Below are 15,692 nucleotides of genomic sequence, written 5' to 3'. Positions count from 1 at the left end.
AAGACCTGCTACAGCAGGGGCCCTGTCTGTTCCAAGACTTACCGCGGCTGCGTTTGACGGCATGGCGGTTGAACGCCGGATCCTGAAGGAAAAGGGCATTCCGGAGGAAGTCATTCCTACGCTTATTAAAGCCAGGAAAGAGGTCACAGCAACTCATTATCACCGCATATGGCGGAAGTATGTTGCATGGTGTGAGGCCGAAAAGGCCCCAACGGAGGAATTTCAACTAGGTCGATTTCTGCATTTCCTGCAAGCAGGAGTAAATATGGGCCTAAAACTGGGCTCCATTAAGGTACAGATCTCGGCTCTGTCGAATTTCTTTCAAAAAGAACTAGCTTCAGTACCTGAAGTTCAGACATTTGTTAAAGGAGTGCTGCATATTCAGCCCCCGTTTGTGCCCCCTGTGGCACCTTGGGATCTCAACGTGGTGTTGAGTTTCTTAAAATCACATTGGTTTGAACCACTAAAAACCGTGGATCTGAAACATCTCACGTGGAAGGTGGTTATGTTATTGGCCTTGGCTTCTGCCAGGCGAGTATCAGAATTGGCGGCTTTGTCCTGTAAAAGCCCTTATCTGATTTTCCATATGGATAGGGCAGAATTGAGGACTCGTCCCCAGTTTCTCCCAAAGGTGGTGTCAGCGTTTCACCTGAACCAGCCTATTGTGGTGCCTGCGGCTACTAGGGACTTGGAGGACTCCAAGTTGCTAGACGTTGTCAGGGCACTGAAAATATATGTTTCCAGAACGGCTACAGTCAGAAAATCTGACTCGCTGTTTATCCTATATGCACCCAACAAGCTGGGTGCTCCTGCTTCTAAGCAGACTATTGCTCGTTGGATTTGTAATACAATTCAGCTTGCACATTCTGTGGCAGGCCTGCCACAGCCAAAATCTGTCAATGCCCATTCCACAAGGAAGGTGGGCTCATCTTGGGCGGCTGCCCGAGGGGTCTCGGCTTTACAACTTTGCCGAGCTGCTACTTGGTCAGGGGCAAACACATTTGCAAAATTCTATAAATTTGATACCCTGGCTGAGGAGGACCTGGAGTTCTCTCATTCGGTGTTGCAGAGTCATCCGCACTCTCCCGCCCGTTTGGGAGCTTTGGTATAATCCCCATGGTCCTTACGGAGTTCCCAGCATCCACTAGGACGTCAGAGAAAATAACAATTTACTCACCGGTAATTCTATTTCTCGTAGTCCGTAGTGGATGCTGGGCGCCCATCCCAAGTGCGGTTTATCTGCAATACTTGTACATAGTTACTGTTAACTAAATCGGGTTATTGTTGAGCCATCTGTTGAGAGGCTCTGTTGTTTCATACTGTTAACTGGGTTTCATATCACGAGTTGTACGGTGTGATTGGTGTGGCTGGTATGAGTCTTACCCGGGATTCAAAATCCTTCCTTATTGTGTACGCTCGTCCGGGCACAGTACCTAACTGAGGCTTGGAGGAGGGTCATAGGGGGAGGAGCCAGTGCACACCAGGTAGTCTAAGATCTTTCTAGAGTGCCCAGCCTCCTTCGGAGCCCGCTATTCCCCATGGTCCTTACGGAGTTCCCAGCATCCACTACGGACTACGAGAAATAGAATTACCGGTGAGTAAATTCTTATTTTCTTTTCATTGGCACCCAAATTCCACTAAATGTCACTCTTATTACATACTTGCTCCAAAATAGCCACACACACCCTTAGACCCCCACTTGGCACAAAATACACCCGAAACCTTCAGGTCCCATCTGCATTCAAAAACTCCCCCACATCTCACCCTGGCCTCTTCCCAAGCCTCCATTTTGCCACTATGACATTCTTGCATGCCACAGACTTTGCATGCCCATGTGTAATGGCTGCAGGGTGTTGTGGGCCTCTGAATGAAGGGGGACACATCGCTCGCCCTGCACCAACTGACTGTACTTACTTTGCAGCTTCTGTTGCAGATATCAGTTGGAGAATGATGCCATCTATCTGGAGCTCTGCACGTACACAGTACAATGTGCTGCAGCTGGGCTGGCACAAAAGAGTAGCCTGCCTCAATACTGCTTACAGGCCCTTCCTCTGATAAAATGCCTGTGCGTCACATCTCCCCCAAATGCCCCTTACACGCCTTTCACACTCCCGTCTGTTCTCCCTCCTGCCTTCAGAGGAGATAGGGTAACCATGTGGTACAGAGACTTCCTACTCCTACTCATTCTATATGCTGCGTGATATCCATGTGTCACGGAGAAGAGGTGACATGATGCAAATGAAAACAGAGTTTATCAAATTGACAGCAGGCAGCTTGGGGGGAAAGGGAGGGCATAGTACCCGTACCGTTACATGTCAGGGATGAAATAAAAAAGGATGAAAATGACTCCCATTACACCTCCAAATATGCCACCACACACCACTCAGACCTCCCTCTTATCACAAAATGCCCATTTGGGGCAGAAAAGAGTGAGATGTTCTCAACAGGGAGATGGAGGGAGTGGAAGGTCTTGGCTGCAGGAAAATTGATTACTTAAGTTTTACAAATACTGAACTTTAGATAACGTTGTGCCATCCAGGAGAAGATGGACGACAGACGGGCGCTGACACATGAAAGGATAGAGGGACAGTGAGCAGGGGAAGAAAGGTAACTTTGGGGCAGAAGGAAGTGATAAGGCATAAGGAAGTGATAAACCAGTGATATGTGCAAGGTGATAAAGGCACCAGCCAATCAGCTCCATGATGTAAATTTACAGTTAGGATCTGATTGGCTGGTGACTTTCTCACCTTGCACATATCACTGGTTTATCACTTCCTTTTCTCTAACGTCCTAGTGGATGCTGGGGACTCCGTAAGGACCATGGGGAATAGACGGGCTCCGCAGGAGACAGGGCACCCTAAGAAATAATTTGGATACTGGTGTGCTCTGGCTCCTCCCTCTATGTCCCTCCTCCAGACCTCAGTTTGAATCTGTGCCCGGACGAGCTGGGTGCTACTTAGTGAGCCCTCCTGAGCTTGCTATAAAAGAAAGTATTTTGTTAGGTTTTTTTTTATTTTCAGAGAGATCTGCTGGCAACAGACTCTCTGCTACGTGGGACTGAGGGGAGAGAAGCAGCCCTACTCACTGAAGATAGGTCCTGCTTCTTAGGCTACTGGACACCATTAGCTCCAGAGGGATCGTACACAGGATCTCACCCTTTGTCGTCCGATCCCGGAGCCGCGCCGCTGTCCCCCTCGCAGAGCCGGAAGACAGAAGCCGGTGAAAGAAGCAAGAAGACTTCGAAATCGGCGGCAGAAGACTCCAGTCTTCATACTGAGGTAGCGCACAGCACTGCAGCTGTGCGCCATTGCTCCCACACTACACCCACATACTCCGGTCACTGTAGGGTGCAAGGCGCAGGGGGGGGGGGGGCGCCCTGGGCAGCAATTAGAGACCTCTTGGCAAAAGTGGGCATATATACAGTTGGGCACTGTATATATGCATGGGCCCCAGCCATATTTTTACACAGAAACTTGGGACAGAAGCCCGCCGCTGAGGGTGCGGGGCTTCTTCCTCAGCACTCACCAGCGCCATTTTCTCTCCACAGCTCCGCTGAGAGGAAGCTCCCCAGGCTCTCCCCTGCAGAAACACGGTAGAAGAGGGTAAAAAAAGAGGGGGGGCACATAATTTAGGCGCAAAAACAGTATATACAGCAGCTACTGGGTTAACACTAAGTTACTGTGTGATTCCTGGGACATATAGCGCTGGGGTGTGTGCTGGCATACTCTGTCTCTCCAAAAGGCCTTGTGGGGGAACTGTCTTCAAAAGAGCATCCCCTGTGTGTGTGGTGTGTCGGTACGCTTGTGTCGGCATGTTTGACGAGGAAGGCTATGTGGAAGCAGAGCGGGAACAAATGAATGTGGGGTCGCCGCCGACACCCGATTGGATAAATATGTGGAAGGTTTTAAATGATAATGTTACTTCCTTGCATAAAAGGTTGGATAAAGCTGAAGCCTTAGGACAGCCGGGGTCTCAGCCCATGCCTGATCCTATGTCGCAGAGGCCGTCAGGGTCTCAGAAGCGCCCACTATCCCAAATTGTTGACACAGATATCGGCACGGATTCTGACTCCAGTGTCGATGGCGATGATGCAAAGTTACAGCCTAAATTGGCTAAAGCCATCCGTTATATGATTATAGCAATGAAGGATGTGTTGCACATCACAGAGGAAACCCCAGTCCCTGACAAGAGGGTTTTTATGTATGGGGAAAAAAGGCAAGAGGTGACCTTTCCCCCTTCACATGAGCTAAATGAGTTATGTGAAAAGGCTTGGGAATCTCCAGATAAAAAACTGCAGATTTCCAAACGGATGCTTATGGCGTTTCCTTTCCCGCCAACGGACAGGTTACGCTGGGAATCCTCCCCTAGGGTAGACATAGCTTTAACACGCTTATCCAAGAGGGTAGCCCTGCCGTCACAGGATACGGCCACCCTAAAAGATGCTGCGGATAGAAAGCAGGAGGGTACCCTGAAGTCCATTTATACACATTCAGGTACCTTACTAAGGCCGGCGATTGCGTCGGCCTCGATGTGTAGTGCTGTAGCAGCATGGACGGATACCTTATCTGAGGAACTTGATACCTTGGACAAGGATACTATATTACTGATCCTGGGGCATATAAAAGACGCTGTCCTATATATGAGAGATGCTCAAAGAGACATTAGCCTACTGGGCTCTAGAATAAATGCAATGTCGATTTCTGCCAGAAGGGTCCTGTGGACTCGGCAATGGACAGGCGATGCCGACTCAAAAAGGCACATGGAGGTTTTACCTTACAAGGGTGAGGAGTTGTTTGGGGAGGGTCTCTCGGACCTGGTCTCCACAGCTACGGCTGGAAAGTCAAATTTTTTGCCATATGTTCCCTCACAACCTAAGAAAGCACCGTATTACCAAATGCAGTCCTTTCGATCACAAAAAGGCAAGAAAATCCGAGGTGCGTCCTTTCTTGCCAGAGGCAGGGGTAGAGGAAAGAAGCTGCACAATACAGCTAGTTCCCAGGAACAGAAGTCCTCCCCGGCTTCCACTAAATCCACTGCATGACGCTGGGGCTCCACAGGCGGAGCTAGGCCCGGTGGGGGCGCGTCTCCGAAATTTCAGCCACAAGTGGGTTCACTCCCAGGTGGATCCCTGGGCTATAGAGATTGTGTCTCAGGGATACAAGCTGGAATTCGAAGAGATGCCCCCTCACCGTTACCTCAAATCGGCCCTGCCAGCTTCCCCCTTAGACAGGGAAATAGTGTTAGCTGCAATTCACAAATTGTATCTTCAGCAGGTGGTGGTCAAGGTTCCCCTCCTTCAACAAGGAAAGGGTTACTATTCGACCATGTTTGTGGTACCGAAACCGGACGGTTCAGTCAGACCCATATTGAATTTAAAATCCCTGAACATATACCTGAAAAGGTTCAAGTTCAAGATGGAATCGCTCAGAGCGGTCATCGCAAGCCTGGAAGGGGGGGATTTTATGGTGTCTCTGGACATAAAGGATGCTTACCTTCATGTCCCCATTTATCCACCTCATCAGGAGTACCTCAGATCTGTGGTACAGGATTTTCATTACCAATTCCAGACGTTGCCGTTTGGGCTCTCCACGGCACCGAGAATTTTTACCAAGGTAATGGCGGAAATGATGGTGCTCCTGCGACGGCAAGGAGTCACAATTATCCCATACTTGGACGATCTCCTCATAAAGGCGAGGTCCAGAGAGCAGTTGCTGATCAGCGTAGCACGCTCTCGGGAAGTGTTACAACAGCACGGCTGGATTCTAAATATTCCAAAGTCGCAGTTGATTCCTACGACTCGTCTGCCCTTCCTGGGCATGATTCTGGACACAGGCCAGAAGAGGGTTTATCTCCCGATGGAGAAGGCTCAGGAGCTCATGACACTGGTCAGAGACATATTAAAACCAAAACAGGTGTCGATGCATCACTGCACGCGAGTCCTGGGAAAGATGGTTGCATCATACGAGGCCATTCCCTTCGGCAGGTTCCATGCGAGGACCTTTCAATGGGATCTGTTGGACAAGTGGTCCGGATCACATCTACAAATGCATCGGCTGATCACCCTATCCCCCAGGGCCAGGGTGTCTCTCCTGCGGTGGCTGCAGAGTGCTCACCTTCTCGAGGGCCGCAGATTCAGCTTTCAGGACTGGGTCCTGGTGACCACGGACGCAAGCCTCCGAGGGTGGGGAGCAGTCACACAGGGAAGAAATTTCCAAGGTCTGTGGTCAAGTCAGGAGACTTGCCTTCACATCAATATCCTGGAACTAAGGGCCATATACAACGCCCTACGTCAAGCGGAGACCCTGCTTTGCGACCAATATTTGCTGATTCAGTCAGACAACATCACCGCAGTGGCTCATGTAGACCGCCAAGGTGGCACAAGGAGCAGGGTGGCGATGGTGGAAGCCACCAGAATTCTTCGCTGGGCGGAGAATCACGTAAGAGCACTGTCAGCAGTGTTCATTCCGGGAGTGGACAACTGGGAAGCAGACTTCCTCAGCAGGCTCAACCTCCACCCGGGAGAGTGGGGACTTCATCAAGAAGTCTTCACGCAGATTGCAAGTCGGTGGGAACTGCCACAAGTAGACATGATGGCATCCCGCCTCAACAAAAAGCTACAGAGGTATTGCGCCAGGTCAAGAGACCCTCAGGCGATAGCTGTAGACGCACTAGTGACACCGTGGGTGTTCCAGTCGGTTTATGTATTTCCTCCTCTTCCTCTCATACCCAAGGTGCTGAGAATCATAAGAAGAAGAGGGGTGAGAACAATACTCATTATTTTTCCGGATTGGCCAAGAAGGACTTTGTATCCAGAGCTACAAGAAATGCTCACAGAGGACCCATGGCCTCTGCCTGTAAGACAGGACTTGTTGCAACAGGGGCCCTGTCTGTTCCAAGAATTACCGCGGCTGCGTTTGACGGCATGGCGGTTGAACGCCGGATCCTAGCAGAAAAAGGCATTCCAGATGAGGTTATTCCTACGCTGATAAAGGCTAGGAAGGACGTGACGGCTAAACATTATCACCGTATATGGCGAAAATATGTTGCTTGGTGTGAGGCCAGGAATGCCCCTACGGTTGAATTCCAACGGCCGTTTCCTTCTCTTCCTACAGTCGGGAGTGACTTTGGGCCTAAAATTGGGTTCCATTAAGGTCCAGATTTCGGCCCTATACATTTTCTTTCAAAAAGAACTGGCTTCTCTACCTGAAGTTCAGACGTTTGTTAAGGGAGTGCTGCATATTCAGCCCCCTTTTGTGCCTCCAGTGGCACCTTGGGATCTTAACGTGGTGTTGAGTTTCCTGAAGTCACACTGGTTTGAGCCACTTAAAACCGTGGAGTTAAAATTTCTCACGTGGAAGGTGGTCATGCTATTAGCCTTGGCTTCAGCTAGGCGTGTATCAGAATTAGCGGCTTTGTCACATAAAAGCCCCTATCTGGTTTTCCATATGGACAGGGCAGAATTGCAGACCCGTCCACAATTTCTGCCAAAAGTGGTGTCATCTTTTCATATGAACCAACCTATTGTGGTGCCTGTGGCTACTCGTGACTTGGAGGATTCCGAGTTACTAGATGTGGTCAGGGCTTTGAAGGTTTATGTAGCCAGAACGGCTAGAGTCAGGAAAACTGAGTCGCTGTTTATCCTGTATGCATCCAACAAGCTGGGTGCTCCTGCTTCTAAGCAAACTATTGCTCGCTGGATCTGTAACACGATTCAGCAGGCTCATTCTGCGGCTGGATTGCCGCTGCCAAAATCAGTAAAAGCCCATTCCACAAGGAAGGTGGGCTCTTCTTGGGCGGCTGCCCGAGGGGTCTCGGCATTACAGCTTTGCCGGGCAGCTACTTGGTCGGGTTCAAACACTTTTGCAAAGTTCTACAAGTTTGATGCCCTGGCTGAGGAGGACCTTGTGTTTGCTCATTCGGTGCTGCAGAGTCATCCGCACTCTCCCGCCCGTTTGGGAGCTTTGGTATAATCCCCATGGTCCTTACGGAGTCCCCAGCATCCACTAGGACGTTAGAGAAAATAAGATTTTACTTACCGGTAAATCTATTTCTCGTAGTCCGTAGTGGATGCTGGGCGCCCGTCCCAAGTGCGGACTTCTTCTGCAATTCTTGTATATAGTTATTGCTTACATAAGGGTTATGTTATAGTTGCATCAGGGTTGATCTGATGCTCTATTGTTGTTCATACTGTTAACTGGGTAAGTTTATCACAAGTTATACGGTGTGATTGGTGTGGCTGGTATGAGTCTTGCCCTGGATTCCAAAATCCTTTCCTTGTACTGTCAGCTCTTCCGGGCACAGTTTCTCTAACTGAGGTCTGGAGGAGGGACATAGAGGGAGGAGCCAGAGCACACCAGTAGCCAAATTCTTTCTTAGGGGGCCCTGTCTCCTGCGGAGCCCGTCTATTTCCCATGGTCCTTACGGAGTCCCCAGCATCCACTACGGACTACGAGAAATAGATTTACCGGTAAGTAAAATCTTATTATTACTTCTCCAGGTTAATACATCTGCCCCTTTGTTTGTAGCGTGCATGGTGTTAGGCCAATGGAATGAAAAATCTCACAGAGAGAATAGGAGGATCCAGACAGGAAAGGGAAGTGGAAAGGAGGTAGCGGTGAATGTAGAAAACAGAGGAGGAGCTGTAGGTGAACCAGGATAGCCTTATCTACCTGTTGTGTGCATCGTTGCCTGGATATAATCCATTTGCTCTTCTATATTCTCTCTCCCCCTCCTTCTCAGTGTGTCAGTGTGATTTGTGAGCCTTATGGGATTTCATGTCCCCTTGTTATCTGCAAAGATTCCCAAATTATGTTGATCATTTTATTATTTTTAATATCCAAGCTCATGGGGAAAGAACTGTCCATTGATATAGGCAGGGTGCGTATATTTACACCTATGCTAAAATGTAAACGTTAGCGCCTCAGAACATGAAGAGGGGTGTCCTGTTTATACTAATGTTGGTGTCTCCTGCTCGCCACAGACAGTGTCTCACGCTTGGCTTCACTTACTGCCTAATTACACGTACACCTTTGACAAATGACATAGCCAGCGGTTTCTGGCCATTATTACTGACCTCGTCATCGTTACTGATGACTAGATGGAGCCGCTTACAGCAAATGAACCAGCTTAGCATTTTATTGGCATAATCTGTTAGTTACCTTCTTCTGTTTCCTTCCAACAGAATAGTAAGAACTGGCGGGCGGCAGTGGACCTGAGTGGGAGACTGCTGAGTGCTCATGGACAAGGGTATGGTAAGAGCGGTCAGCCCACTAATCACACCACCGACTCGTTACAGGTGAGAGTCTCTCGTGTTGCGCATGCTGCTGTCTTGGGTTTCTTTATATGAAAGCTATTGTGTGATTTCACATAAAGGTATGAGTGCAGTTCTTCCAGTGCAAGGATGGGAAGTAGCGCTGGGCTTGCGGAACAGACAAAATAAAATGTATCCGTGTAACAATGACTGCATTAACTGTCTCTAAACACACAAGATGTTGCTTCAGTTCAATATACTCTAGATAATCAAGGCCGGGTAGGTCAGTGTAAGTACTGCCAAATGGGAGATAAGTGCTGCATCATTAACAGGTCACAACAAATGGTAACAAAGTGTAGTTCTATGCACATATTTTCCCCAATTCATCATTTCGGAGGACAGAAAGAAGAGAAGATGAGCGAGAGTCTTAAAGGGCCCTCAACTTATGCTCAGGTGGACAAGAAAACGTTCCCTGGCATTAAAATGTAAAATGTATTGTCATAAGTATTATAAAATATATTACGGTACCTACAGCTTATGTTCCCTGGTTGAGATCAGGGTATGTGTGATGCTATTATTCTGTACAACAGAGAAATTTTCCTACACAAGAACATGCAGACAGCTGGTGTGATCCTATAAGAGTGCATGAAGGCACGATATGGATCAGCAGCTCATGCAGTGCATCACACAGGTCACTGGGATAGCAAGTAGAAATTGTTCCGTCTGTCTACTGTAGCTGTGTGTGTATGTCTGTGTGTGTGTGTGTGTGTGTGTGTGTGTGTGTATATGCACACTGTTCCAAACATATAGGCGCCCCCTAGTGCAAATATTTCTTTTATAAAGACACCAGTGTGACAATAATTAGTGCAATAAATAATCAAAGTGGCCCCCTACCGCCGTATACATTTTATAGGCTTATCTTAACCAAATATTCATTCCAAATACATCAGTAAAGGTGATTACACACTGGAAGATATATGTGCCTATCAATTGATCTGCAGATATAGCTACGGAAGTATCGGGCAGTGTGTTGAGCATACACACTGCCCGATCCGTCGGGGACTGACGTCATGAACTGGGCGGGCGTGTACACACGCCTGCCCAGTTCAGCTGTCAATCACCGCCGGCCGCCGCAGCATGTGTACGGGCGGTTGGCCGACCGCCATACACACACAGCGACGCGCCAATATATCGGTAGCTATATTGGCCGTCGGCCGTGCTGCAGGGCCGACGCGATACGTCTGTGAACGAAGGAGTTCACAGACGTATCTGCCGTACACACTGGCCGACGGACCCGCAGTATATCGCCCGTTCAAGAGAACGGCCGATATATCGGCCAGTGTGTACGGGCCTTAAGGCAGATGTGGCAACTACTAATCCTTCCAACACTGCAGCTGAAAACAAAATTTAAAGCAGACGTCATAGTGACCATTCATATTAATCAGGAATGTATTCTCCAAAACGTAGGTAACACTCGTGCAATACTTATATCCTGAACCGCTTCTCTGAGTCCCCTTTCTCTATAGAGATCCTAAAACATCCCACATATCAGGTACTGCTCCTTGTAGTAGTCAGCCCTATTGCCAGACTGGTTTTAATGGCTGCCTATCAACAGTACCTAATACCCTGGATGTCTGATGGTCTTTATGGAGAAATTTGACTCTATTGTTCGTGTGTTACATACTTTCTCGAAAACACATTTCTCTGACGTCCTAGTGGATGCTGGGACTCCGTCAGGACCATGGGGATTAGCGGCTCCGCAGGAGACAGGGCACAAAAATAAAAGCTTTAGGACTAGGTGGTGTGCACTGGCTCCTCCCCCTATGACCCTCCTCCAAGCCTCAGTTAGGTTTTTGTGCCCGTCCGAGCAGGGTGCAATCTAGGTGGCTCTCCTAAAGAGCTGCTTAGAAAAAGTTATTAGGTTTTTTATTTTCAGTGAGTCCTGCTGGCAACAGGCTCACTGCAACGAGGGACTTAGGGGAGAAGAAGTGAACTCACCTGCGTGCAGGATGGATTGGCTTCTTAGGCTACTGGACACCATTAGCTCCAGAGGGATCGAACACAGGCCCAGCCATGGAGTCCGGTCCCGGAGCCGTGCCGCCGACCCCCTTGCAGATGCCGAAAAGTGAAGAGGTCCAGAAACCGGCGGCAGAAGACTTTTCAGTCTTCATGAGGTAGCGCACAGCACTGCAGCTGTGCGCCATTGTTGTCAGCACACTTCACACCAGCGGTCACTGAGGGTGCAGGGCGCTGGGGGGGGGCGCCCTGGGCAGCAATGATAATACCTTGTTCTGGCTAAAAATACATCACATATAGCCCCTGGGGCTATATGGATGTATTTAACCCCTGCCAGGTCTCACAAACACCGGGAGAAGAGCCCGCCGAAATAGGGGGCGGGGCCTATCTCCTCAGCACACAGCGCCATTTTCCTGCACAGCTCCGCTGCGAGGAAGGCTCCCAGGACTCTCCCCTGCACTGCACTACAGAAACAGGGTAAAAAAACAGAGAGGGGGGGCACTTTTTTGGCGATATTGATATATTAAGCTGCTATAAAGGAAACAACACTTCTGTAGGGTTGTTCCTATATATTTATAGCGCTTGGGTGTGTGCTGGCAAACTCTCCCTCTGTCTCCCCAAAGGGCTAGTGGGGTCCTGTCTTCGATAAGAGCATTCCCTGTGTGTCTGCTGTGTGTCGGTTCGTGTGTGTCGACATGTATGAGGACGATGTTGGTGTGGAGGCGGAGCAATTGCCGGTAATGGTGATGTCACCCCCTAGGGAGTCGACACCGGAATGGATGGCTTTGTTTATGGAATTACGTGAAATGTCAGCACGTTACAAAAATCAGTTGACGACATGAGACGGCCGGCAAACCAGTTAGTACCTGTCCAGGCGTCTCAGACACCGTCAGGGGCTGTAAAACGCCCTTTACCTCAGTCGGTCGACACAGACCCAGACACGGACACCGAATCTAGTGTCGACGGTGAAGAAACAAACGTATTTTCCAGTAGGGCCACACGTTATATGATCACGGCAATGAAGGAGGCTTTGAATATCTCTGATACTGCATGTACCACAAAAAGGGGTATTATGTGGGGTCTGAAAAAACTACCTGTAGTTTTTCCTGAATCAGAGGAATTGAATGAAGTGTGTGATGAAGCGTGGGTTAACCCCGATAGAAAACTGCTAATTTCAAAGAGGTTATTGGCATTATATCCTTTCCCGCCAGAGGTTAGGGCGCGCTGGGAAACACCCCCTAGGGTGGATAAGGCACTCACACGCTTATCTAAACAAGTGGCGTTACCGTCTCCTGAAACGGCCGCCCTCAAGGATCCAGCTGATAGGAGGCTGGAAACTACCCTGAAAAGTATATACACTCATACTGGTGTTATACTGCAACCAGCCATCGCCTCTGCATGGATGTGCAGTGCTGGGGTGGTTTGGTCGGATTCCCTGACTGAAAATATTGATACCCTGGATAGGGACAGTATTTTATTGACTATAGAGCAATTAAAGGATGCTTTTCTTTATATGCGAGATGCTCAGAGGGATATTTGCACTCTGGCATCGAGAGTAAGTGCGATGTCCATATCTGCCAGAAGAAGTTTATGGACGCGACAGTGGTCAGGTGATGCGGATTCCAAACGGCATATGGAAGTATTGCCGTATAAAGGGGAGGAATTATTTGGGGTCGGTCTATCGGATTTGGTGGCCACGGCAACAGCCGGGAAATCCACCTTTTTACCTCAGGTCCCCTCCCAACAGAAAAAGACACCGTCTTTTCAGCCGCAGTCCTTTCGTTCCTATAAGAACAAGCGGCAAAAGGACAGTCATATCTGCCCCGAGGCAAAGGAAAGGGTAAGAGAGTGCACCAAGCAGCTCCCTTCCAGGAGCAGAAGCCCTCCCCGGCTTCTGCAAAGCCCTCAGCATGACGTTGGGGCTTTACAAGCGGACTCAGGGGCGGTGGGGGGTCGACTCAAGAATTTCAGCGCACAGTGGGCTCACTCACAGGTGGACCCCTGGATCCTGCAGGTAGTATCTCAGGGTTACAGGTTGGAATTCGAGAAGTCTCCCCCTCGCCGGTTCCTAAAGTCTGCTCTGCCAACGTCTCCCTCAGACATGGCGACGGTATTGGAAGCCATTCACAAGCTGTATTCTCAGCAGGTGATAGTCAAGGTACCCCTCCTACAACAGGGAAAGGGGTATTATTCCACACTATTTGTGGTACCGAAGCCGGACGGCTCGGTAAGACCTATTCTAAATCTGAAATCTTTGAACCTGTACATACAAAAATTCAAGTTCAAGATGGAGTCACTCAGAGCAGTGATAGCGAATCTGGAAGAAGGGGACTTTATGGTGTCCCTGGACATCAAGGATGCTTACCTGCATGTCCCAATTTGCCCTTCACATCAAGGGTACCTCAGGTTCGTGGTGCAAAACTGTCATTATCAGTTTCAGACGCTGCCGTTTGGATTGTCCACGGCACCTCGGGTCTTTACCAAGGTAATGGCCGAAATGATGTTTCTTCTGCGAAGAAAAGGCGTATTAATTATCCCTTACTTGGACGATCTCCTGATAAGGGCAAGGTCCAGAGAACAGCTGGGGGACGTAGTAGCACTAACCCAAGTAGTGCTGCAACAGCACGGGTGGATTCTGAATTTTCCAAAATCTCAATTGACCCCGACGACACGTCTGCTGTTCCTGGGAATGATTCTGGACACGGTTCAGAAAAAGGTGTTTCTTCCGGAGGAGAAAGCCAGGGAGTTATCCGAACTTGTCAGGAACCTCCTAAAACCAGGAAAAGTGTCTGTGCATCAATGCACAAGAGTCCTGGGAAAAATGGTGGCTTCTTACGAAGCGATTCCATTCGGCAGATTCCACGCACAAACGTTTCAGTGGGATCTGCTGGACAAATGGTCCGGATCGCATCTGCAGATGCATCAGCGGATAACTTTGTCTCCACGGACAAGGGTGTCTCTTCTGTGGTGGTTGCAGAGTGCTCATCTGTTAGAGGGCCGCAGATTCGGCATACAGGACTGGGTCCTGGTGACCACGGATGCCAGTCTGAGAGGCTGGGGAGCGGTCACACAGGGAAGAAACTTCCAGGGAGTGTGGTCAAGCCTAGAGATGTCTCTTCACATAAATATACTGGAGCTAAGAGCGATTTACAATGCTCTAAGCCTGGCAAAACCCCTGCTTCAGGGTCAGCCGGTGTTGATCCAGTCGGACAACATCACGGCAGTCGCCCACGTAAACAGACAGGGCGGCACAAGAAGCAGGAGGGCAATGGCAGAAGCTGCAAGGATTCTTCGCTGGGCGGAAGATCATGTGATAGCACTGTCAGCAGTGTTCATTCCGGGAGTGGACAACTGGGAAGCGGACTTCCTCAGCAGACACGATCTACACCCGGGAGAGTGGGGACTTCATCCAGAAGTCTTCCACATGATTGTGAACCGTTGGGAAAAACCAAAGGTGGATATGATGGCGTCCCGCCTCAACAAAAAACTGGACAGGTATTGCGCCAGGTCAAGAGACCCTCAGGCAATAGCTGTGGACGCTCTGGTAACACCGTGGGTGTTCCAGTCAGTGTATGTGTTTCCTCCTCTGCCTCTCATACCAAAAGTACTGAGAATTATACGGCAAAGGGGAGTAAGAACGATACTCGTGGCTCCGGATTGGCCAAGAAGAACTTGGTACCCGGAACTTCAGGAGATGCTCACGGAAGATCCGTGGCCTCTACCTCTAAGACGGGACCTGCTTCAGCAGGGACCGTGTCTATTCCAAGACTTACCGCGGCTGCGTTTGACGGCATGGCGGTTGAACGCCGAATTCTAAGGGAAAAAGGCATTCCGGAAGAGGTCATCCCTACCCTGGTAAAAGCCAGGAAGGAGGTGACTGCACAACATTATCACCGCATTTGGAGAAAATATGTTGCGTGGTGTGAGGCCAGGAAGGCCCCGACGGAGGAATTTCAACTGGGTCGATTCCTACATTTCCTGCAAACAGGATTGTCTATGGGCCTCAAATTAGGGTCCATTAAGGTTCAAATTTCGGCCCTGTCGATTTTCTTCCAGAAAGAATTGGCTTCAGTTCCTGAAGTCCAGACTTTTGTAAAAGGAGTACTACATATACAGCCCCCGGTTGTGCCCCCAGTGGCTCCGTGGGATCTTAATGTAGTTTTGGATTTTCTCAAATCCCATTGGTTTGAGCCACTCAAATCGGTGGATTTGAAATATCTTACATGGAAAGTAACCATGCTACTGGCCCTGGCTTCAGCCAGGAGAGTGTCAGAATTGGCGGCTTTATCGTATAAAAGCCCATATCTGATTTTCCATTCGGACAGGGCAGAACTGCGGACGCGTCCTCAGTTTCTGCCTAAGGTGGTTTCAGCGTTTCACCTGAACCAGCCTATTGTGGTGCCTGCGGCTACTAGCGATTTGGAGG

The 15,692-nt window shown here is 49.3% G+C and overlaps 1 protein-coding gene across 2 annotated transcripts in view; it reads left to right on the top strand.

The window, feature by feature from the left end:
* The window catches only part of TRAPPC12 (trafficking protein particle complex subunit 12), a 298,877-nt gene that overhangs the window by 126,676 nt on the left and 156,509 nt on the right, over nt 1–15,692 (top strand). For both annotated transcript variants that reach the window (XM_063915478.1, XM_063915477.1), the window contains exon 4: nt 9,182–9,295. In XM_063915478.1, the coding sequence (XP_063771548.1) occupies nt 9,182–9,295 (114 nt within the window). The remainder of the gene's footprint in view (nt 1–9,181; nt 9,296–15,692) is intronic.

This window comes from Pseudophryne corroboree, chromosome 4, assembly GCF_028390025.1.
Source record: "Pseudophryne corroboree isolate aPseCor3 chromosome 4, aPseCor3.hap2, whole genome shotgun sequence".
NCBI classification, from domain to species: domain Eukaryota; kingdom Metazoa; phylum Chordata; class Amphibia; order Anura; family Myobatrachidae; genus Pseudophryne; species Pseudophryne corroboree.
The sequence above is the reverse complement of the archived record's forward strand: the minus strand, read 5'-3'. Positions and strand labels throughout refer to the sequence as shown.